The following is a 25,463-nucleotide window of genomic DNA, read 5'->3' on the forward strand; positions in this document are numbered from 1 at the left end:
GGGAGGGTATCCTGTCTTATGCAGTTAGAATTGCATGGAAAGAAAACGTCTGCACTTTTCCTTCTTTACTGTAAGTAAATAACACATTTTAATTTAGAAGCCACCTTCTTTATCTGCAACTTACATACTTTGACTGTAAAGGGTGAGTAAAAAACTTTTGTGATGAAAAGTGCAGTACAGTGAAAAAACAAATGTGCGTATTCACGTATTATGAACCATTTAAAAAAAATAAAACAACCACCCCCCTGCCAGCCTACAGTTTTCCCTTAGGGTTTTGCTGCAATGAATGTTTGTCTAAACTGGATTCTCTGCTTTAACCCTTTTCAGCTGTTCTCCTGCTAGACCGCTACCACTTTCTGAAGCTCCCACAGAATACACAGAGGAAGGTCAAGCCATAACCTTAAATGTGGATAGGCTGGCTTTGCTGGGTCGAATACACTTAGCCAGAGTCATAATTGAAAGCTTGAGAATTCCTCCTGAAAGCACCCAGACTACACCAGGCAAGAAAAGCTTTACAGGGAAACCACCAAGACCAGCATTAGCTAAAAAGCGGTAAGAATTATTTTTAGGATTTTTTTTTTTTTCCCCCCAGAGTAGCAGCCGTGTTAGTCTGTATCAGCAAAAAGAACAGGAGTACTTGTGGCACCTTAGAGACTAACAAATTTATTAGAGCATAAGCTTTCGTGAGCTACAGCTCACTTCATCGGATCCAAAGAATGGAACGTATAGTAAGAGAGAGATACATACATACATACATACAGATAAGTTAGAAGTTACCATACAAACTGTGAGAGGCTAATTAGTTAAGATGAGCTATTATCAGCAGGAAAAAAAAACTTTTGTAGTGATGATCAAGATGGCCCATTTAGACAGTTGACAAGAAGGTGTGAGGATACTTAACTTAAGGAAATAGATTCAATATGTCACATCTAGATGTCAAGATGGCCCATCTAAACAGACTCCAATGAGAAACTGCTGAGCTTGAATTAATATGCAAACTAGATACCATTAACTTGGGTTTGAATAGAGACTGGGAGTGGCTGGGTCATTACACATATTAAATCTATTTCCTTAAGTTAAGTATCCTCACACCTTCTTGTCAACTGTCTAAATGGCAGGTTTTAGAGTAGCAGCCGTGTTAGTCTGTATTCGCAAAAAGAAAAGGAGTACTTGTGGCACCTTAGAGACTAACAAATTTATTTGAGCATAAGCTTTCGTGAGCTACAGCTCACTTCATCGGATGCCATCTTGATTATCACTACAAAAGTTTTTTTTTTTTCTTCTGCTAATAATAGTTCATCTTAACTAATTAGCCTCTCACAGTTTGTATGGTAACTTCTAACTTATCTGTGTGTGTGTGTGTGTGTGTGTGTGTACATAGTATGATTATGTGTGTGTGTGTATATATATATGTATATAATCACACTATATGTTCCATTCTATGCATCCGATGAAGTGAGCTGTAGCTCATGAAAGCTTATGCTCTAAGAAATTTGTTAATCTCTAAGGTGCCACAAGTACTCCTGTAATTTTTTTTTTTGGATGCCTTTGTTTGATTTTGGAACCAGGGTTCTCTGAATGCTGGTGCTTTGTTCAATTGACCTTATCTCAACAGGGTCCTGAGGTTCTTTCCTCCTCTTCTCCTTGTCTTAAAAAGTAACACATCTTAGACTTCTAAACAAAATACAATGATAAAATATGCAGCATGGTAGCCGTGTTGGTCCCAGGATATTAGAGAGACAAGATGGTTGAGGAGTGCTGGGTACGATCAAAATAGTGTCTCTCTCACCAACAGAAGTTGGTCAAATAAAAGGTATTACTGTGACGGGATCCCCCCGGGGTGCAGCCTGAGACTGTGGGACCGCTGTGCCCCCTTAACTCTCTCCAGCCTGGGCTGTCTCTCTCAATGCCTTGCTAGTGACCAGCAGCAAGCCCCTCCAGGCGCTGTGATCACTCAGCACAACAGCATGTGGAGCCCCACACCCGGCTATATTGCATGAATGCTCCCAGAGCCACTCAGGAATCACACAGAAAGGCACCAGCCCAACCCCTCCTAGCTCCCGGCGCTGTACTTCAGGAATGTACCGTCTAATTTATTAATTGGTTTACCACTTCAACAACAGAAAGGGGATATACACCAGCCTTTGTCAAACCTGAGCAGATTTGCCCTCACACTTCATACCAACTCACTGGTAAAGATAAACAGTTAAATTAATTTATGGACTATAAAAGATAGATTTTAAGTGATAGGCAAAAAGTCAGAGTTAGTTACCAAAAGAAATAAAATCTAAGCACGCAGTCTAAACTCTCCACCCTATTAGACTGGGCAGCAACTAGAAGCAGTTTTTCCTCACCCCACTGGATATTGCAGTCCATAGTATACAGATTTCACCTTTGAAATCTGGTCCAGTCCCCCCAGTTGGAGTTTCAAGTCTTCAGCATCCTTGTTGCTTGCAGTGTAGGTGGGTGAAGGAGAAAGGCCGAGTATGTGTCCACTCTGTTTTATACCCTCAGTTCATGTGCTTGGAAAACACAAGTCCAGGCATGTCTGGGGGTATTGCTGAGTCTCTCCAAGCAAGGTTGAGCAATTCCCTGGTGTGGCCTCATGCAGGTGAGTCATTGAATTGTAGCTCCCTTGCTGGACAATACACTGTTGATGGGTTGTTTCACACCCTGCCCGGGCATTGGTTACTTTCCTAGCTGTTGCCTCTGGGAAGCTAATAGCTGGCTGATACCCAAAAACATGCTGTAGGTTGGGGAATGTCTACACTGGCAGAGTTACAGCACTGGCAGTTACAGTGCCACTCAGAGAGTGCTGAAGGGAAACCGCTGTTGTGTGTTCACACTGTCAGCTGCCTGTGCAATAGCGTGTTCACACTTGCGACACTTGCAGCGGTATTTGGAGCGGTGCACTCTGAACAGCTGTCCCACAGAGCACCTATTCCTCTTCTGCAGCTAAGAGTTGTGGGAAGGTGGAGGGGGTCACGGGGCATCCTGAGTCCTGTCTCAATGACCCATAATGCATTGGTTCGCATCCCAGCAATCCCTGTGCTTCCGTCCGCATTTGGCGCCGTCTTTCAACGGTTTGTGTGCTGCGTGCTCTGCCTCTTCCATCTGCAGGGATGGATCTTGCACTGTTGACCATTATGCTGCTTGCTCTCACTAACACGTGGTAGTGGAGTTATTCCTTAAACTACAAAGGCAAGAGGAGTGCGGCATAGATCTCGCCATGTGTACTAGCTACTACACAAGATTGCTTGTGGCATTCACGGAGGTGCTGACCGCAGTGGAATACCACTTTTGGGCTCGGGAAACAAGCACCGAGTGGTGGGATCACATCCTCGTGCACGTCTGGGATGTCAAGGAGTGGCTGCAGAACTTTCGGATGAGGAAAGCCACATTCATGGAACTGTGTGAGGAGCTCACCCCAGCCATGCGGCGCAAGGACACAAGAATGAGAGCTGCCCTGTTGTTGCAGAAGCTTGTGGCTATTGCACTGTGGAAGCTGGCTACTCCAGACTGCTACCAATCGGTTGCTAACCAGTTCGGAGTGGGAAAGTTGACCGCTGGACTCATGTTGACAGAAGTGTGCAGGGCCATTAATCGCATCCTGCTCTGAAAGACCGTGACTCTGGGCAACGTGCGTGACAGTTTAGATGGCTTTGCACAAATGGTCTTCCCTAACTGCCGAGGGGCGATAGATGGCATGCATGTTCCAATTCTGGCACCAGACCATCTAGCCACTGAGTACATTAATCGGAAGGGGTATTTCTCAATGGTTCTCCAGGAGCTTACGGATCACCGTGAGTGTTTCATGGACATTAACGCAAGCTGGTTCGGAAAGGTGCATGACGCATGCATCTTTCAGAACACTTACCTGTTCAGGAAGCTGCAAGCAGGGACTTTCTTCCCGGACCAGAAGATCACCGTAGGGGAAGTCAAAATGCTCATTGTGTATTGAGTGCAGTGGGTACTGGGAGTCTGCAGGGCTGGATTGTGACAGGGCAGGAGTGGAATGCTGCGGGTACAGACTGGAGTGAGGAGGTTGATAAGAGTGTGTTGGTGGTGTCTGGGGAGTGCATGGGAAAGAGTTTTGTGATAGTGGCTGCAGGGGAGGGCAGGCATGGAGTTGCTTGGTTTGCAGTGCTAGTAGCGCCTGGACCATGTCCGCTTGGCGCTCCATAAGATTTAAGAGCTGCTCTGTGGCTTCGTTCTGGTGTGCCGCATTCTCCTTTCGGTCCTTCTTCTCACTGTTCCGTCACTCCCTCAATTCTTGTTTTTCAGCTGCGGAGTGCATCATGGCATCACTCAGAAAGTCCTCTAATTCTTTGTGGCCGCTTTCTAAGTCTGTGCCGCCGTTCAGCCGGCGATAACAAAGAGGGAGGCTGGGCTCCCAAGGTCATATATGTGAAGCCAAAATGCAACATTTTACAGAAGCAGCATTGTTTGCAACACACAGACCACTGATTCAGTGATTAAAAAACACAGCCACTTTTCACATACCTGTCACTAACTGGCTGATCCTAGGCAAGCACACATGAGCTAGAAGACCCCCAAAATGGTGAGTAATCGCAGTGGGAGGGGAAATCAGTGTTCCAGGACCATACTGTACACTGGGCACGTGGCTCTTGGGAAGAGCCAGTGCTGTAGAGGGGGCCTTATAATCATTCCTGTCCCCACATTTTCCACAGACTGTGTTCATTATGGAAGATATTTTGCTGCTGAGGGTGAGCAGGGAATCAAGGGAGGGTCTTCTCCAAGACTGCGGCTTCTGCCCTGTGGCTTCTGCGGCTCGTCTGTGTGCAGCAATGGTGTCCCCCCCCCCCCAGTGATGGCAGAGTGGCGTGGAGAAGTTACCCTTAATGGGGCAAGAAACAAAGCAGGTCTGCCAAAGAACCTGCGGCAGCGGATTGCCCAGTATCTCCATGAGAGTTTCCTGGAGATCTCTAAAGCAGATTCCTGTGAAGTGAGGGATTCAATCAACACCCTGTTCCGTTGCTCAGACTAGGCATGTGGGTATGCGCATCATACAGATACAAGCCTGGTTTCTGCAACCCTCCTGTCCCCAACAACTCACTTCAGTGATTCCCAAAATCAAAGCCACTTACCAGGGGCCTCCTCTCCTGTTTGTGCTTCGCCAAGATCCGACAGCTGTGACTGGCTAGCCTCCTCCGGGGTAGAGAAGAGCTCCTGGCTGCATGCATCTCTGACCTCCGAGTCATCCTCTGCCTCTGCTCCCCCTCATATCCTCATCCAAGATTTCCTCCTCCTGGCTCCGTCCACTCTCGATTGGCATCGCGAGCCACCAAAGTATCCACAGTGGCTTTTGCAGTGAAGGTGGAGTCACCACCGAATATCGTGTCCGGCTCTTTGTAGAACCAGCAGCTTGTGGTCGCAGCACTGGAGCAGTGGTTTCCCTCCCGCCCCTTGTGTTAGGCATTCCACAGCTCATTCCCTTTGACCCTGCACTGCAGCGTATCCTGGTCATGGCCCCTTTCTGTCATGCATCGTGAAATCTGTCCGTAGGTATCCTCATTCTTACGGCTGGAGCGCAGCTGGGAATGGACAGCCTCCTCTCCCCAAATGCTGATGAGGTCCAGCAGCTTGGCATTGCTCCAAGCAGGGGATCGCCTGGTGCATAGAGCAGGCATGGGCACCTGGAAAGATGCACCGAGACCACTGCATGTGTCACTGAGCAAACAGGAAGGGGACTTTCAAAATTCCCAAGGAATTTAAGGGGTGGGGCTCACAGTTGCTCATCTGAGGGCAGGGAAGTAGAGTTAAAACCGATGACCAGAGAGGCGAGAACAGGCATTGTGGGACACCTCCCAGAGGCCAATCGCAGCGCTGTAATCGACCAGGGTGTTTACACGGCCAGTGCAGAAAGCTCTACGGCTCTTGTCAGGGTGGTTGGTTGTTTTTTTTACAGCACTGCAACTGCGCAGTTTCTGTGCATTAAGTGGCTTGGCAGTGTGTACACCTCGGGAGTTACAATGCAGAAACTTGCCAGTGTAGACAAGGCCTTAATAACAACCATACAACACAATTCTTATAACTTCACATACATTAATGATCTATATATATACAGGTAAATGACTTTCAGCAGGTCATAACATTTTCCTTGATACTTTACAAGGCATGCTTTATATGTAATATCACAAATATGTACAAATGAGGAATATGGGGGGTTACAGGGTGCTCCCCCAAGGTACAAAACGTCTCAGTTACCTCACCCACCTTGTCTCATTGATAGACTTCAACAAGATCAAGATATTTTAAGGTCAGGTTGTGTATTTCTCTATGGTTTTGAGGAACTGTATGTGTGTATTGTGGGTGTTTGCATCCTGGAAATGAAAGCAAGTTTGTGGAGAAGAAGAATCTCTGAGGGCATTTGGATAATCTGATGTTTGCAGGGTAAAGCATATGAATTGAGATTAGTCTGGGTAATAAAGTTGTCTTAATTGGTTATTTCCTTGATAGAAAATGCATTTAAGCAATCTTAACTCTAATTTAAGAAATGTTGTTCTTGGATATTGTGTAAGTAACAATATTGCATTACATTGAAGAATAAATTCTTTTTCATCTCTTTAGTTCTTTAACCGAGTCACAGTAGCAACGGCGCTCGGATAAAACGTGCAATAAAAAAAAACGGTGGTCCCCTAATATTGAAGGACCTGTGAGCCCAATAACGTGGGCTTGTGGACACTGTGGCTGCAAAGTTTACTCCTGTTGTGTATGGCCTTATTAGGGGCACTACACCACTGTTAGCCTAGGATCTTTAATTCACTTTTTCATTTGTAGCACTTTCTTTGTTGAGTACCACTTTCCAGTGGGAGTCTCCAAAAATGGAACAGGACAGATTTCCCTAACAACAGAAGTGATTCGCATAGCTTCAAGTAAAATCACAGGTGAAGGTAAGAGTTTTATTTTTTCTTAATCTTAATTGTATTGAATTCTACACTTTTTAGAAATTTATTAGCTCTTTCTGATATTTTATTATGCTTTGTGGAAGGAAGACCCAAAACATTCACTTGTGAACCTGCATAGGTTGCATCTGACCCAGGATAGGTGGTCGGTGCATAGGACCACAGGGGCTTTGGAGATGAAATGCTCTCCTGCAGGGAGAAGGGATCTAAACATAATTGAGTTTAATATTAAAAATGAATGAATGAATAAATGAGATGGCAATAGCAGACTTTCCCCCAACGGAAAACTTTCTTAACGCACAGGTATGGCTGAGCATTTGTTACTCCTCCTAAAAGGTAAGGTAAGTTTCCGTTATAACAGAATTGAATAGCTAAAAACTCAAGATAGTCTATTTTAAGGTTCCAGCAAGAACCCTTGACTCTGATCCTCATACTCCATCCATCATAGCTGTCAAAAACAACAAGGAGTCTGGTGGCACCTTAAAGACTAACAGATTTATTTGGGCATAAGCTTTCGTGGGTAAAAGACCACTTCTTCAGATGCAAAAGAAGTGTTTTTTTAACCCACAAAAGCTTATGCCCAAATAAATGTGTTAGTCTTTAAGATGCCACCGGATTCCTTGTGGTTGTTGTTGTGGATACAGACTAACACGGCTACCCCCTCATACTTGACTCATAGCTGTCAATCTTCCTTACAGTGGTGAAATTTCAACAGCGGTTTGTGTTCCCTATTCACTTTGGTGGAATGATGATAGAGCACTGGTGGAACTCTGATCTTGCTTTCAAAATCTACATGAGAAAAAGCACACAGAAAAAGGTACTTGCCACAAGTTAATCTGTGTAAGCAAAACTTTATGTGTTTGGGCACCCAAATACTTTTGTACAATCTGATGTCCTTTGTACATTATCTACAGTGCTGTATTGGAATTGCTCTAATCTCAATCACAAGAGAAAGACAGACAAAATTGATGGCATCCAAATGGGCTGCTGCTTTAAAATATCTCAGTACTTATTACTTAAAAGGGGTTGAGGTATGTGCAGCTGCTTTTAGGGGAATAATATGGTGTTCATCTTGCTATCTCAGTTCAAGACTGAAAAGCCCAAATATGTTTCTCCTTCACCCTTCTCTAAAATCACAATATTGCCGTTTAAGGAGTAGAGGGTGGATTTAAGCATTAACCATCAAACAGACATGAGTAATCCAGCATAACCCGGTGCCGCTGCATGGAAGATGTATACATTAAGTTGAGTAGGCCTTTAAGAACACAGCAAGGTTGAAAGGGGGCATGGTTGGTTTCATTTTCCTGAAGGAGGGGCTCAGCTGCCAAAAGCTTGGAAAACATTAGAGTAACCTGTGCATTTGAAAAAAAATAAAATGTATATTCCTTTTGGATAAATGAGTACACGTAAGTAATCACATTCACGTAATCTGCTGCCTACAGAAAGTCAGGGAGTGGGTTTAACTCAGTTCAGATATTGTTATAATCGGCAATAACATTAAACATATCATTCTCCATTTGCCCTAATAATCATTTTCTAATGGAAAATGATGAATAATTTGTCTCCTTGGTAAGTGTAAAATCATATTCTATCCCTGGAATCTGGGACGCTTATCTTGCAGTGATCCAAAATTCTCACAGAAATTGAGATCTCCCCTTTACCATCATCCCATGCTGATACCTGGATGAGGAACTAATAGAAACCTTAGTTCTATACAAGCTGGGTTTGTATTAATATAACATTGAGACTTTGTGCTGAAAAGGAGAACAATGGTGTAAAGGCTCCTTCAGAAGTTGTCACTTCACAATAACTCCTGGGTTTCTTCCTGATGAGAAAATCTTTCAGAAATCTTAGAATTAATTTATTTTTTTTCTGTCCTCAGCCAGTGCTTATTGGCTCAGCAACTCTTACACTGCAGAAGGTTATTCAGTCTGAATTGCTCACTGTCAGCTGTGAACTACCTGTGGAGGAAGAGGGAGGTCAGATGCAGCTTGGACCTATTAAGGTAAATAAATTCCCATACAATGTTTGAGTTAAATCATCTTTTACGGTTATATTTTGGTGGCTGAATATCTTTTCTTTTCTTTTCTTTTTTCTTAACTTTGATGCCACATCTTAAAGCTGGAGGTTTGTGGCTACAGTAGAGTAGAACCCTGATATATATATTTTACAAAGGCTTTGGGGAGACACCTGTAACTGTCTTAAAATCAGGAGTTCTAATTGTAGTTCCGCTGAGTACAGTGTAGAACCATCCAGTTCAGGTGAAGGGGAGGGGGAGGAGGAGGAGGAGTCTACCTGGGAATTTCAGCCTTGTAGAGTTGGGGAATCCCTGGGGAATGTAAGCAAAGGTTGGTTCAGTACTTTTGTAGTCCACCAGAATGGCAAGTCTTCTATTATAACACTTGAAAAACCCACTGACCAGGGTGAGTGGGCAGATTCCCTTCTCCCAAGAGCAGGGGAAGCTATGGAGCAGAGTGGCCAGGGAACTGATCTACTTGCCACTCAGTAGCAGTGTAGAGATTGAGACCATTGTGTATGGGCTGAGTTAGTGAATGGAAGGATAAGCATGACTGTGTTGGTTACAGGGGAGAATGGAATGGGATAGTGTGAGAAAGGAGAAGAATGGAGGGATGGATGAGAAAGGAGGAATAGCATGGCGGGGGGGAGGAATGCAGTGGATTGTGCAAATGACGAGAAAGAGAGGGAATGGAGCCTGAGGAGGGAGAGATTTGGAGACAAGTAAAATGAATGGGGAAATCAGTGGTGAAAGAGGAAGAGACCGAGAACAGGAGGAAAGGAAGGAGTGTAGAGGTGGCTTAAATGAAGGGGGAAAGAAATAAAGGGAAGGAAATATTACAAAACAGAAAAATTAAACTGGAATAGTCATTGAAAGATGAAGGAAAAGACAAAGAATACCGTAGCAGGAGAGGAAAAAATGAAGGGAAGAGATAGGAAGAGAGAAGGAAGTACAAATGAAAGGGAGGAATTCAATGCCAAAGTATTGTGATCAAATAATGCTATATAATGTGGACAAAAATAATATATAGACATGTCCAGAAAAAGTGCCCAATGAGAGGTAATCTTTTTTCCCTTGGCTAGTTGGTATCAAGTACATTTTTCAAGCTGTATTATTGCATAAGTTTGAAATTGTACAGGTTTTCTTCATGGCTGGGCGGGGGGGGGGCGTATTAGAGAGGCATCGCTTTATTTAGCAAATCTTTCTATAGGATTTCTTGCAGTAAGGGTTGAGATTCATGATCAACACATATCCATAAATGAGCTTTTAGGGTTCTGGAAGGAAAATTAATGTAGTTGTTAAACCAAGTATGCTATATATTTCTGACTTGATATTTCTGGGCCTGTTCTTCATAGAGGGCAGATATTCTGATTAAATATTTTCTCGTTATATAATGCAGGTATCATTGGAGCTAGCAGCTGATAACAAAGACTTTAGCGGTGCCAATGCCAGGTCAGCTAGTACTGTCCAGCAAGCCCCAGTTTATGCCATCAGAAGTCCAGGGATTAAGTTACAAGAAGCTGACAGAAATGTTATACATGCAAAAAGCCCTCGACTTTTGAAAGAAAGCAACCAGGAAACCTCAAAGAGAACAGAAGTACACAGCACAGGGGCGCTGCAGTCACCACCATCCATTCCATTGTCTGCATCCCGTAACTTGATGACACAAATCAATGCATCGGAAGAGGATGGATTATTATTGCATGTATTGTTAATGGTGCCTGATGGAAAGGATTTTATTGCTGGAAACTCTGGAATCCATGGTTCCTGTAATGTGTATTTAAACTGCAAACTGTTCAGCACAGAGGAGGCAACAAGATCTGCTGTCATGTGGGGCACAACACAACCTGCCTTTAGCTTTTCTCAGGCAAGTCACACACCTCTCCTGTTATGCTGTCTAAATTGCATATTCCTGTGAGGGCAAACTTTTTCCCAAGCCCAAGTTTTTATCTTAATACAAGCCATAAGGACTTCTCTGTCTGTCTTTTTTTGATGTGTTAAAGTGCTCTTATTACTACTTTGATCATACCACAGACCATGAAAAATGCAGGTCAGTGGGTCCTGGAATTGCCCAAACAAGACCTTTAAAATTCCAGAGGAAAGTAGGCAGGGAAGCCCGTATATAATAAAGCAAGGAAAAGAAGGCAACTACTCTTTGCGGGGAAGGGAAAGAGATGCTTAGAATGTTGTGTCCAATGTTGTATGGTTGGAGGGATGACTTTATTTCTTTATAATCCAGTATTTTTTTATCTTCACATTAGTCATTAGTCAGCACAAAAGCTAGTTAATGCAATGTTAAGGGGAAGAATACTCAGCCAGGAAATTCCAAAAGTTTTGACTTCTGTTGTTACACAAACTCATTCATGTTTCACATACTGTTGTATTTACATCACTTTGACCAAATTGTTATAGCAGAAATCCCTTTTTTGTTGTTGTTATTTTTTGTTTTGTTTTTCTTGGGTTTTTTTCTTTAAAAATATCAAGAATGTCAAATCTGTTTTCCCCAGTTTTATTGCAGGATTCATTGGGAGTCTTAGAGATGTGAATTGTGGGGGTCCTCAGGCCTTAACTGAAGGTGTTGTTCCACTGAAAGATGTATCAAAGACATATTTTTATCCCAAGTCACTTCACTGGTATTTATGATAAATAGGTGTTACTCCCCCCTGCCCCCCCCCCCAAACAAAAAAGGTTAAAACAATCTAAATACAAATCACTTGCCATCTCAATCACACTTTTTTTTGTATGGTACGTTTTCTAAATCTACCAAAACTGGGTAGACAAGCCTGAACTGAATTTTTTATTTGGGTCTCCAACTAACAGTACTCGGACCACTAGGCAAATCTTCCTCTGTTAAAACAGAATACTCTGTATTTGACAGACAGCTTCCCCTTCTGTTTTAATGCAGTTTGCTTCATTTACTAGTTGTGCAGTAAACTCTCTCCCATACTAGGTGATACCTATTTCATTGACTCCCAAACATCTGGAGAGACTCAAGAACAATGTAATGGTTATTGAAGCTTGGAACAAGATGCGAACCCCTGGATGCGACAGACTACTAGGACTGGTGAAGCTTCCTCTGCATCAGTTTTACATGTCATTCAAGTAAACAGGCTCTTGAACTTTTTGTTCTGTTTTTGACCAGAGTGTGGAGTATGTGCTGACCAGTGGCAGGGGAAAGAAAGGGAATGTATGTCCTTACAGCAAGAGTCTGCTCTGCATTGTAGGATGCAAGAATTGAGGGCCAGACTCTAAAACACGTGTCCTTGGTCAGACTGGAAGGGCTTTGTCAACAGTGCAAAATGTCTGATCCAAATTATTGTTAACCTATATTCTCCACTGGAACTTTGCTAAAGTAGCATTGGCATTAAGTCCCTGATCCTGCAATCAGATCGTTGGAGGTGGATTCAGAAGTCTGTGCAGAGCCCACTTTAAAGGGGCCATACATGAGTGCAGGAGTCTGCCATAGCTGATGATTGCAAGGTCAGGCCCTAGATTTGTAACAAGAAAATCTACAAGACAAGCAACTGTGGTCCCACTGATGTTCACTAATGTGAAGTGTGTGACTTTCACTAGTTTAAATCCACCATTTGCACAGCACTGTTGTGGTGCAGAAACGAGCCCATAGAAATGAAGACTGCTGCAGTGCTGTCCAACTAAACCAACTTAACTTATCTTGTTTGTAAGAAAATATATCTGTAGCAGATCAACCTGACCATTCTCAAATAGCAAGCCATGGGTTTCATAGTTATCATCAGTTACATTGGATTAGCATAGAAATTGGTATGTGCATTATAAACAGTATTCGGTGCCTTCCACTTGTTTCAATCTGTCCTTTCCCAAACTGTGACTGAAATAAGCAGGTGATCTTATCCGTAAGACTACCATGGAACTGTCAGTTTACATAGCACAGGTTAGTGCTTCTTACATAAAAATATTGTCTGAATAGCTCAACTTTTAGTTGTAATTGTCTCATTATCAGGTGGTCTTTCCTGAATGTTTCTTTTTTCCTCTTTTGTTCAGGATTTTGATTCCTTCCTTCCTTCCTTAATTTAATGGTAGCTTTTTTCAATCAATGCCTGCCTAAAGTGATTTAAAATTGACCAAAATAAAGGCCACAAAATATATTATTTTTAATTCAAGTTACTGGTTCATGACATTTCGGTCAAATTAAACAGAGGAGCAAATCCAGTTAGTGCCTCAGTTAGGTGGAAGGTGCTTTATTATTCAATTCAGTGCACATTAGACACTGGGATTTATCAAGAAGTAATACATGTTGCTATGTCTTCCGACTACTAGCACTAAAGGCCTTGGTGTTTCTGTGGAACACTCCATTGTACCCATCTTTTTGTTCTTTTTCAATGGTTTTTAACGAGTAAAATCATACACTCAATGGCTGTTTTTGTAGTCTAGTGGCAGTATGTTGTGCTCCCAAATGGGGATCTTTGGACAGGTCCCTAGCTCTCATCGTTCATTTGCTGGGCTGGCAGTAGCTGGGAGCATTTACCTCATTTCCCAGAGACCACTGCTCACTAGCTGGTGAAGGTAGTTTCTCCTATCCACCAGAAGGGGTATCAGTATGATGTGAAGTCCACAGGTTGAGGGGTGGGGGAAAGCAGGGTCTCCTTATCTGTGATGGGTAATTGTAAGACCAAAGTTTTTTGATTTTTGTTGTTTGTTTTTTTTTAAAGGGTAATAGATTGGCTTGTCTCGTTGCATTGAGGGCTTCAGGTGAAATGAGTTGTCTAAACATGTGATACCCTAGCGGCTTGTTCTGATACCTGTTTTTTCATCTCCAGAGACCCCAAGATTTCTCGCCTGCTACTTCAAGCTCAGTATCCAGTGGTTGCAGTGGACAGCTATATGTCTGTGATAGATGTTTTTACAGGCAATAAAAATGGGAGCCTGAGGGTCATTCTGGCAATGGGTTCAGCTGATCAAATAGTGGCCCTGCAGAGACTAAAAAATGAAGAAGGAACTGTACCTCCCATCATGCTGCGGCCTCCCCACTCTCTGGATCCTCCCTCTGTGAGTCACTCAATGGTATGCTCCCATAACTACTGTTTTAGCTTTTAGAGACTCATTACATAAGAACATAAGAACGGCCATACTGGGTCAGACCAAAGGTCCATCTAGCCCTGTCTTCCGACAGGGGCCAATCTCACCTTGTTCAGTTTATCTTTGATAAACCAGGCGTCCCTCATCTTTCTTTTTTGTCGGAGCCCATCTTACAGTAGGTTGTCACCCCTCATTCCAAACAATGGCACAATTGCTGTGTCTATACTCTACTTTTTTTTCCCTATCCTTTCCCTCCTCCCCTTTTTGTCTCCATTCCCTTTTATCCCATTCTCTTGTTTTCTCCCTCTTTTTTTTCTTTGTTTTAGTTTATTGTTACATAGATACATACATAGATATTAAGGTCAGAAGGAACCATTATGATCATCTAGTCTGACCTTCTGCACAATGCAGGCCACAGAATCTCACCCACCCACTCCTGCAATAAACTTCTCACCTATGTCTGTGCTTATTGAAGTCCTCAAACCATGGTTTAAAAACTTCAAGGAGCAGAGAATCCTCCAGCTAGTGACCCATGCCCCACGCTACAGAGGAAGGTGAAAAACCTCCAGGGCCTCTTCCAATTTGCCCTGGAGGAAAATTCCTTCCCAACCCCAAATATGGCGATCAGCTGAACCCTGAGCATATGGGCAAGATTCACCAGCCAGATACTCAGGAAAGAATTCTCTGTAGTAACTCAGATCCCACCCCATCTAACATCCCATCACAGGCCATTGGGCCTATTTCCCATGAATATTTAAAGGTCAATTAATTGCCAAAATCATGTTATCCCATCATACCTTCTCCTCCATAAACTTATCGAGTTTAATCTTGAAGCCAGATAGGTCATTTGCCCCCACTGCTTCCCTTGGAATGCTATTCAACTTCACTCCTCTGATGGTTAGAAACCTTCGTCTAATTTCAAGTCTAAACTTCCCAATTATATATTTTTATCCATTTGTTCTTGTGTTCACATTGGTACTGAGCTTAAATAATTCCTCTCCCTCTCCGGTATTTACCCCTCTGATATATTTATAGAGAGCAATCATATGACGAGATAACTGGCTCTGTGGATGAAGGGAAAGCAGTGGACGTGTTGTTCCTTGACTTTAGCAAAGCTTTTGACACTGTCTCCCACAGTATTCTTGCTAGCAAGTTAAAGAAGTATGGGCTGGATGAATGGACTATAACGTGAATAGAAAGCTGGCTAGATTGTCTGTCTGGCTCAACGGGTAGTGATCAATGGCTCCATGTCTAGTTGGCAGCCGGTATCAAGTGGAGTGCCACAGGGGTCGGTCCTGGGGCCGGTTTTGTTCAATATCTTCATAAATGATCTGGAGGATGGTGTGGATTGCACCCTCAGCAAGTTTGCAGATGTCACTAAACTGGGAGGAGTGGTAGGTACACTGGAGGGTAGGGCTAGGATACAGAGGGACCTAGACAAATTGGAGGATTGGGCCAAAAGAAATCTGATGAGGTTCAGCAAGGACAAGTGCAGAGTCCTGCACTTAAGACGGAAGAATCCAATGCACCGCTACAGACTAGGGACCGAAAGGCTAGGCAGCAGTTCTGCAGAAAAGGACCTAGGGGTTACAGTGGACGAGAAGTTGGATATGAGTCAACAGTGTTCCCTTGTTGCCAAGAAGGCCAATGGCATTTTGGGATGTATAAGTAGGGGCATTGCCAGCAGATCGAGGAATGTGATCGTTCCCCTCTATTTGACATTGGTGAAGCCTCATCTGGAGTACTGTGTCCAGTTTTGGGCCCCACACTACAAGAAGGATGTGGAAAAATTGGAAAGAGTCCAGTGGAGGGCAACAAAAATGATTACGGGACTGGAACACATGACTTATGAGGAGAGGCTGAGGGAACTAGGGATGTTTAGTCTTAAGAAGAGAAGAATGAGGGGGGATTTGATAGCTGCTTTCAACTACCTGAAAGGGGGTTCCAAAGAGGATGGCTCTAGACTGTTCTCAGTGATAGCAGATGACAGAACAAGGAGTAATGGTCTCAAGTTGCAGTGGGGGAGATTTAGGTTGGATATTAGGAAAAACTTTTTCACTATGAGGGTGGTAAAACACTGGAATGCGTTACCTAGGGAGGTGGTGGAATCTCCTTCCCTAGAAGTTTTTAAGGTCAGGCTTGACAAAGCCCTGGCTGGGATGATTTAGTCGGGGATCGGCCCTGCTTTGAGCAGGGGGTTGGACTAGATGACCTCCTGAGGTCCCTTCCAACCCTGATATTCTATGATTCTATGATCCATATCTCCCCTCAACCTTCTTTTAGTTAGGCTAAACAAGCCAAGCAGGCTCACTACCAGAAAACCATATTTTTGTGTCCATTGGTGGTTCTCTAAGGCCTGGTCATGGACTCTTGCAGCTGAACTGTGTTCTGAGAGGAGACACATGCAACCTGGGCTGGTGAACTGCTATTTTGAGCCTGTAGCCCTCTATGTATGATGCTTTGTCCAGCTGTCTTATGGACCATGTGCCTCAGGAGCAGGGAGGGAAGGAGAACTTAAAGAAGCTGCCCACAACAGCATGAAATCAGAGCAGATCCAGGGTCATATAGCTTCCCCCCAAACCAGTGCTGACCCTCTCCTACATCGCCACTGCTTCCATCTAGATTAGAATTGTCTATATTGTCCATCATTATAATGTCTAAGCCCTGACCCTCCGCACCATGTGCACCTAACACAAGTCTGGTATTCTCCCAGGGGACTCGCCCCGAGTTTGGGAAAGACTTGTATGAACAGTTAGAATTGGGGGGGGGGAGGGGTGTTTCTCATTTTCTAAACAAAAGTTGCTACCATGTTTTAAATGTTTATATAAATTATAGAGGAAATGACTTAATGCAATTTCAGTGTCAGGGTGATGAACCTCATCTTCTCATTCCTTTAGGAATGTAGCTCTTGTACACTATTGCCAGAGGTGCTCTTGTTCACAAAAATTCCCTTTATCGTATTTAGCAGTTGGAGAGAGAAGTGGAAGGACTGATGGAGCATGTATTTGAGATTCATGTGGAGAATGTTAAAGGGCTCACTCCCCTACAGTCCACAGTCTGGGGAGAGGCTGACTGTTATGTGCAGTACTATTTTCCAGTTCAGGAGCCTGACTCCAGTGTGTTACAAGGGACTGAATTATATGAAAATGGTAAGTTTGCTTTGTGATAGGACATTGTTTAAAGCATTGCTTTAGCTAAGTGTTGTTTATTTCTGTTCTAGCTCCCTAGGTACAGTGTCTGTATCTCTGTGCTTCCCTGATATGACTAGTGCTTTCTTTACACAGCAGAAAGCCAATGTACAGCTAGCTTTGGGTCAGCTCAACAAACTAAAAGCTGCACCCTTTGAGGTAGATGGTAAGACTCCCATTGATTTTCAATAAAAGGTATCGGGTCCTATGTCCGTTGATTTTAGCACCTTTCACCTAAAGATCCGAAAGCACTTTACAAACTTTGACCTCAATCCTGCAAAGATATAAGCATATGCTTAACTTTACACACTGTGAGTAATCCAGACTTCATGTGCATAAGACTTTGTAGGAAACAGTTCATAAGCTGACTTACTTACAGACTATATAGGTTTCAGAGTAACAGCCGTGTTAGTCTGTATTCGCAAAAAGAAAAGGAGTACTTGTGGCACCTTAGAGACTAACCAATTTATTTGAGCATAAGCTTTCGTGAGCTACAGCTCACTTCATCGGATGCATACTCATATGCATCGGATGCATATGCATCCGATGAAGTGAGCTGTAGCTCACGAAAGCTTATGATCAAATAAATTGGTTAGTCTCTAAGGTGCCACAAGTACTCCTTTTCTTTAGACTATATAGGGCTTATTTCAGCTGCTGCAGAAGTGAAATATGGCACTTGCTTTAACTGGAACACTATACAAAGTCTTAGGACTGAATGATATATGCAGTTGAAACTGCAGGGGAATTTTAAGTATAGATAATTCCTGAAGGGGAAATCGGGACAGGATACCTGGGTTAATCTCTCTTTTTCTTGCTAAAAGAGCCATGGGCTAATGCTTCTGGCAGTCAGAGGTTTAGGGTTATTAGTGCTTTGTACCTCTGATTTCTGTCTCATCCAAAAGACAGCACTTCCTGCAGCACACTGAAGAACAATTGCTGTGGAATTAGTTCAGTGCTACTTTTGAATCACCAGCACTACATTCTGTAGCATCCAGGTGTTTCTTTTGAGAGTTCCATGGGGAGAAAGTTTGGACAATGAGCTTTTAAGCAAAGTCACTTGAGGTTGTTTTCAGATTACAATCTGAGTGCTTGCCATCTCGTTCCTTGGATATATAAAGTTGGGATCAAATATTTAAGGATCAAATATTTAACTGGCTTTGTTTGACTTTGTAGGAATTAGGTTAAAGCCTTTCCGCTCAGCGACTACTTTGTGCATCCCTGATCCCATTTTTAATGATGAGCATCATCATTCCCTGTTGTTACCTGCTGATGTCCCAGTACAGAGGCTCCTGCTCAGTGCATTCTCTTCACAAGGATTAGCAGGAGGAGGAGGAATCCAGTTTGAAATCTGGTGCAGGTACAGAATAAAGATCCATTTCCTCACAGCTCAGAAAACAAACTAGAGGAGTGACTAACAGTGAAATTCTCTTGTCAAGCAGTAAGTTAGTGATGTCTCTATGGTGTATGCATTTTATTCCTCTGAAACCTGTTTACAGAGATTTTTTGATCTGATTTTTTTCCAGAGACACAGATCACCTGACTCTCTTTGACATCACTGGGAAATTTTACTTTCGCTTTATAACTAGTTTAATGATCTGTTCGTTGGGTTTAAATAATCCGTGTGTCCTTAGGTTCCATTTCTTAATAAAGTGGCAGTATGTGTTGTTTTATGCTGCTATTTTATTGTTTCTTTCCACTATGAGCCACTGGTTTTTAGGAGAATATGGTGTGAATGTTTGCATATGGTGAGTTTTGTCTTCTGTATATCTCACATGCTGTATGACCCTGTACTGCTCATCACAGTCTGAAGAAAATGCTTGGCTAATACATAAGCTTTGCTGCAGCAAACTCAGGTCTCTTGTGAGCCAAATGAGTGTGTGTTAGAGCCAAGGACCCTTCACTGCAAGCATCCTGTGGCCTTTCTCCAAGTTTCAAATCTAGAAACTGTCAAGAAGAACCTATCAGCAGATCTCCACTGTTGGCGCAGTGCTCAGGCACAGAGACTGCTAGGCAGCTAGGTGCCAGACAGAATAGGTCTTTCTGTAATAAAATCAGCACCTCAAGAATACATCCAGAAGCAGATGGGAAGCCAGCACAGAAGAACAGATATAATGTCCCTGTGAGAGTGTGGATTGCTAACCACGCCAAGATTGTTATTTTCTCCCTCAGCTGAATTTTCAGTTGACAGGACCTAGCACAAGTGTAAAGGGAAGCACAAATTTATAATAATTACCACTTCATCCAGCCTCATTCAGACACTCATACTTAGAGCCCTACCAAATTCGTGGCCATGAAAAACGCATCACAGACAGTGAAATCTGGTCTTTTGTGTGCTTTTACCCTATACTATACAGATTTCACAGGGGAGACCAGCATTTCTCAAATTGGTGGGCCTGACCCAAAAGGGAGTTGCAGGGGGATCACAAGGTTATTTTAAGGGGGTCACAGTATTGCCAACCTTACTTCTGCACTGCCTGCAGAGTTTAGGCAGCCGGAGAGCGGTGGCTCTTTGCTGGGTGCCCAGCCAGCAGCAGTGCAGAAGTAAGGGTGGCAGTACCGCAACCCCCCCTAAAATAACCTTGCACCCCTCCTCCCCCACCCCCACACACCTCCTTTTTTGGTAAGGACCCCTACAATTACAACACCATGAAATTTCAGATTTAAATAGCTGAAATCCATGAAATTTATAATTTTTAAAATCCTATGACTGTGAAATTGACCAAAGTGGACCATGAATTTGGTAGGCCCTACTCATACTGAAAGCACAGTTACGTGTGTGTATGTGGTTACCTTTCTCCTGATTTAATCATTATTCACTAAATGGAACGCATTGGCTTTAAAACTGTAATTCATAGCTATAGAGCACAGTTAAAAACTGTCTAGTCATTATTTTCAAATCTTCTTTATTGTTGGTAAACCGGTGCTCCGAGAATAAACTTCATGGTATTGTTACTGATTTTTAAATCCTTTTTCATTGTCCTGCATCAGGCTGTCTTAGTAATTTACATACATTTTATTGTTTGGTCTATATTGTGCTAGTCCCTTCTCTTGTTTTCTTTTAGATGCCAGTTTTTAGTTGCAATATTGATAGGTGACCTTCTGTGTCTGTCACATCAATACAGCTGTAGAACTGTCATCTCTGGAGTATTCAGACTATTCACCTTTTTGTAAAATTGCCGTTGTGTGGGTTTCTATAAATGTAGGAAAGTATCTGAAGATGTGTGAATTAAAGCTGACCAGTATTCAATCTTGAGAGCCAGTAATCACTACAGCTTGTCCAAAACGTCATGGTTGATGTGTCTGTGTGTCTTCCGCAGGTACTATTATCCTAATGTTAGAGATCAGATGGTTGCAAAAGGGACCTTGCCGTTGTCACGCCTGTGTGCCATGGTAACAATGCAACACCGCGAAGAAGTAGGGATACAGACCTTTACTCTTCCTTTAGTCCCAAGAACCGAATGCTCAGAAGAACTTCGTCCACGATCCTCAGGTAAGTGAAGACAGTCTTTTCTTTTAAAAAGTGATGTGTGTGTATCCACTGCCAAGGAGAACAAGAGAAACTCACCTTGATTGAAGCCTAATAATAATCCAGCATGTTGGTCCTACCAGTCCAAGATGTCTAAACTCACTGTTGGAAATCAATGATAAAAACTTCCACTGACTTCAGTGGGTGTAGGGTTGGGCTTATATTGTATTTATTTACTTACTAGAAAACTGTTTGAATGAGCCAGCCCTGGGCCTACCACGTCTCACTGCCACATGAGAGTCTCCAGTTTGGTCTCCCACTTCTCAGACCAGAAGGGAGGAGAGAATTGAAGCAACATGCTTAGCCTGCGGAGCAGGAAGGAGCCTGTCTACCCTGCAGAGGTTCTTCCAGATGATGCAAAAGTAGCACTGAAAAGACTTTTAGGGAAATCCTTTTAGGAATCTTCAGTCAGAACAAAAGTGGTTGTTGTGATGGGTTGCCCCCCCTTAGGATTCCACCTGATGTTCTGAGATACCACTGAATCTGTCTATTATGCCAGCCTGGGTACCCTTTTTACCTGTCTTGCTGAGCCAAGCAATTCTATTAAGCCTCCTCCAGCACACAGGCAGGACCGCACCAAACTGCAGAATGAAACACTGAGATAAGTTCTGTGAAGGCTCAGCTTAAGGGTCTTGCCCCCACACTCAGCTGTCCATCTCCCTTGGGGTGCAGACCCAAAGATTTATTGTGAAATCCGCCTCCTCCCTCACTGTGGAGGAAGGTATGCACAGCCTCTTATCCCCCCCCCTTCAATTATAAATTATAAAACACACAGGGTTATGTTATAAACAAGAAATAAGCTTATTAACTATTAAAGGTGAATTTTAAGTGAATATAAGAGATAACAGACAGAACAAAAACAACGTGGAGTCCGGTGGCACCTTAAAGGCCAACAGATTTATTTGGGCAAAAGATTTCGTGGGTAAAAATGGGCTTTTTACCCATGAAAGCTTATGCCCAAATAAATCTGTTAGTCTTGAAGGTGCCACCACTCCTCATTGTTTTTGTGGATACAGACTAACACAGCTACCCCTCTGATACTAGACAGAACAAAGCAGATTACTGAGCAAATAAAACAGAATACTCAAGCTAAGCTCAATATACTTAAGAAACAGGTTACAAAATGTAATTTCTTATCCTAAATGTTATTTTAGGCAAGTTGCAAAGTTTCTGTGGTTCAGAGTTCCAGTTATTTCTCTTCAGACTGGACACCTGTCTCAGTATGGACCCCTCGCCTTTAGCAGTCTTTCTTCTTGGACAGACAGGCCATGGAGAGGAGGAGTCCTGTTTGCCTTCTTCCCCACCCTTAAATAGGATTTACATAAGGCGGGAATCCTTTGTTTCCCAAACTTTTTTTTTTTCCTCTCTCTGTCTCTCTCTCCCCTCTCCCCCCCCCCCCCCCCCGGGAAGTTACAAGAAGTCCCAGATAATGTTTAGTATCCGGTGACAAGACCACCTGACCTATTAGTGTCACAGTTACATCTCCGGACACTTCCCAAGGGGGAGAGAGATCTTCATGGTTTTGTTGTCCCTTCCTGATGGCTCATCAAATTTGATGGCCTGTCGTCTGGTGGGTGTCTTCCCAATACACACCCAGTTGTGATTGTTACACAGTCTGTATTCCTAGCATAGGCGTGCGCAGCACATTTCATTAGGGTGTGCACCCAGGGAATTTTTTTTTTTCAAAGGCGAACATTTATTGAATACTCAATCATAAAGGACATTATTTTTTTCATCAAACTAAAGAAACTAAAACTTAACTAAACTTAATTTTTTTTTAAATTAACAACTAAACTTTACTTAAAAAATGAGACACAAAATACCAAATTTTTGCTGTAGTGATAACCAGGCATATACAAAGATACAGTCAATTTTCATGATCTTTATCTTTAACCAGATAATAAGCTAACCCAAATTGACCAAAACAGATTAAGGTTTCTTCATCTTCCTGTCCTAGAGAATGAGATGTCGCTCACCAGGTGTTATGGACTTAAATTCCTCAATCACATCATTGTAATTAACTGACGAAGCCAATTCTCGTTCAATGTACAAAATCATGAGTGAGTCGAGGCGCTGTTGGGACATTGTACTTCTTAGTTTGTTTTTTACATATGCTAGTTTCGAAAAGGCTCTTTCACGTGAACAGCTTGTCTGCTCCTTTTCTTATCTTAACAACGAACCGATCCATATTTTAAAAGGGGGTATCATACGATTGAATTAAAACGTAAAGCCACGGGCTTGTTATGCTATTTCAGTAGAGTACACGCGACAAAGATTACAAACCCTGTAGACGCTGCGCTGGGCACACCTGATGCGGTCGCTTATATAGGTCAAAGAATTTTCCAGAATAGTAGTCGGAGGGGATGGGAGGGGAGGACCAATGGTAATGCGGCGCCGCAGTAGTGGGGATGCATGTGGCGAGCGAGCGCGGGCTTTCTATGTAGAGCGTATCAAGTGATTAAATTAAAACGCAAAGCCACCTTTTTTTTTTTTTTTTTTTTTTTTTTTTTTTGAGACATTAGGGCAGGCATGGGCAAACTTTTTGGCCTGAGGGCCACATCGAGGTTCCAAAATTGTATGAAGGGCCAGGTAGGGAAGGCTGTGCTTCCCCAAACAGTTTGGCCCTGCCCCCATCTGACCCCCACCCACTTCCTGCCCCCCCGACTGCCCCCCTCAGAATCCCCGACCCATCCGGCTCCTTGTCCCCTGACCCCACCCCACCCCACCCCCGAGATCCCCCCCAACCACCACGTCGGGATGCCACCCCCCACCAACCCCCCCCCCGTCCCCTGACTGCCCCAACCCCTATCCATCCCCGTGCCTCCTGACAGACCCCTGGAACTCCCACGATCCAATCCCCCATTCCCCGTCCCCTGACCGTCCCCCCCCCCCGAACCTCTGCCCCATCCACCCCCGCGCCCTGTCCCCTGACTGTCCCCGGGGCTCCCTGCCCCTTATCCAACCCCCCCAGCCCAGGCCCCCGTTACCATGCCGCTTACCCCCGCCTCCCCCTCTCCTGGAGCCTCGGCACGCTGCGTCCAGGAGCAGCCCTGGACAGCGCTGCAGCTGCATGGCTCCGGCGGGACCTGAGCTCCTGCCGCTCGGCCCGCCAGAGCTCGCAGCCCCACCCCCTTACCACACGGCCCCAAGCGGCAGGAGCTCAGGTCCCGCCGGAGCCGTGCCGCTGCAGCGCTGTCCAGGGCCACTGCTGGACGTGGCACACTGAGGCGGCGGACGATGGGGGAAGGCGGGGCCGAGGGTGGGAGCCTCCCTGGCCAGGAGCTCAGGCAGGAAGAGCTTGCCAACCCCTGCATTAGGGTGTGCCGGGGCACACCCCATACACACGCCTATGATTCCTAGCTTTAGATACAGAAATGATACATGCATACAAATTGGATAATCACATTCAGTAAATTGTAACCTTTCCAATGATATCTTACAAGACCCATCTTGCATAAAGTATATCTCAGTTATGTCATACCCACATCATAAGAATATTTCCATAAAGAATATGGAGTGCAATGTCACAGTTGTGACATGGAGTCTGAGAGGAGTAAACCACAAGAATAAAGGAGAGGGATTCTTGGAGGGAGTGACCAAGGAGAAAAAAAACAGAGGTTTGCTGGTATGGTGGAGTGAGCTTCTTGCAGAACATATACTTGCATTGGCAAAAGGGAATCTGATAACTTTGAGAGTATTGTAGATGTTAAAATCTTCAGAGGATTTTATATTTCATTTTACTCCCATCCCCCTGTTTGTAAGCAACTGTCTGATATAATCACAACATCTTGGTATTATATAAGTAGTGGGGGAGGGATAGCTCAGTGGTTTGAGCATTGCCTTGCTAAACCCAGGGTTACGAGTTCAACCCTTGAGGGGACCATTTAGGGATCTGGGGCAAAAATTGGGGATTTGTCCTGCTTTGAGCAGGGGTTGGACTAGATGATCTCCTGAGGTCCCTTCCAACCCTGATATTCTGTGATTCTAAATGAGGACTGAATCATAACGAATTCACACAAAAGGGCAGAGTTAAGGTTGTGCAGCTGCAACCTTAACTTTCATTTTATAGATTCATACATTTGAAGGTCAGAAGGAGCCATTAGGATTATCTAGATGGACCTCCTGCATAACACAGGCCGTAGAATTTCATGCGGTAACTCCTGTATCAAGGCAATAACTGGTGGTTGAACTAAAGTGCATCTAGACATTCAATCCTGACTTATTTTAATTCTTAACTATGCAACGATAATGCTGCCTTTTCATAGATTTTTTTTTTATATGAAATTATTTATGTTAATAGAATAAATCTTGGTTAACCTTGGCTGTAATTTAAAAAAAAAATAGATGGATGTTTTTCTTTTCTTTTCTTTTCTTTTTTTTTTTTTTTAAATCCAGGCTTGCTTGATGTGAGTGTGAGGTACAGACATTCACTAAAAACAGCAGGGGGAGTAATAGCTGCTCGAGCCATTTCTATTTCTGTACAAATACACAGAGCAGCTGGTTTGCAAGCAGCAGCCAGGTAATATCTAATTCTAAGACAAGATTTTCTCTTAACATAACTTTTGGGGGTGGGGGGGATAGCGTGCCATGGTGGTGGAACAAATTGTCACTTGTGAACCTTTCATCTGTGGAGATCTAGATTCAAATCTTGTTCTGTTCAGAAGTGAAGATAACTATGAAAAGAACATCGGTGGCTATTTTTGTCCACCGAACCACTGGAGAGTTTAGTACAGTTTGCTCAAGAGAGGCCT

The 25,463-nt window shown here is 43.5% G+C and overlaps 1 protein-coding gene across 1 annotated transcript in view; it reads left to right on the forward strand.

Annotated features, from left to right (window-relative positions):
• Positions 1 to 25,463, forward strand: part of C2CD3 (C2 domain containing 3 centriole elongation regulator) — a 90,059-nt gene that overhangs the window by 17,323 nt on the left and 47,273 nt on the right. Inside the window, exons 10-20 of the mRNA XM_074954779.1 lie at positions 328 to 552; positions 6,802 to 6,914; positions 7,625 to 7,743; positions 8,809 to 8,931; positions 10,343 to 10,810; positions 11,894 to 12,045; positions 13,740 to 13,983; positions 16,964 to 17,147; positions 18,360 to 18,543; positions 20,504 to 20,676; positions 25,108 to 25,231. Coding sequence (XP_074810880.1) covers positions 328 to 552; positions 6,802 to 6,914; positions 7,625 to 7,743; positions 8,809 to 8,931; positions 10,343 to 10,810; positions 11,894 to 12,045; positions 13,740 to 13,983; positions 16,964 to 17,147; positions 18,360 to 18,543; positions 20,504 to 20,676; positions 25,108 to 25,231 — 2,109 coding nt within the window. The remainder of the gene's footprint in view (positions 1 to 327; positions 553 to 6,801; positions 6,915 to 7,624; positions 7,744 to 8,808; positions 8,932 to 10,342; positions 10,811 to 11,893; positions 12,046 to 13,739; positions 13,984 to 16,963; positions 17,148 to 18,359; positions 18,544 to 20,503; positions 20,677 to 25,107; positions 25,232 to 25,463) is intronic.

This window comes from Natator depressus, chromosome 1, assembly GCF_965152275.1.
Source record: "Natator depressus isolate rNatDep1 chromosome 1, rNatDep2.hap1, whole genome shotgun sequence".
Classification (NCBI taxonomy): Eukaryota; Metazoa; Chordata; order Testudines; family Cheloniidae; genus Natator; species Natator depressus.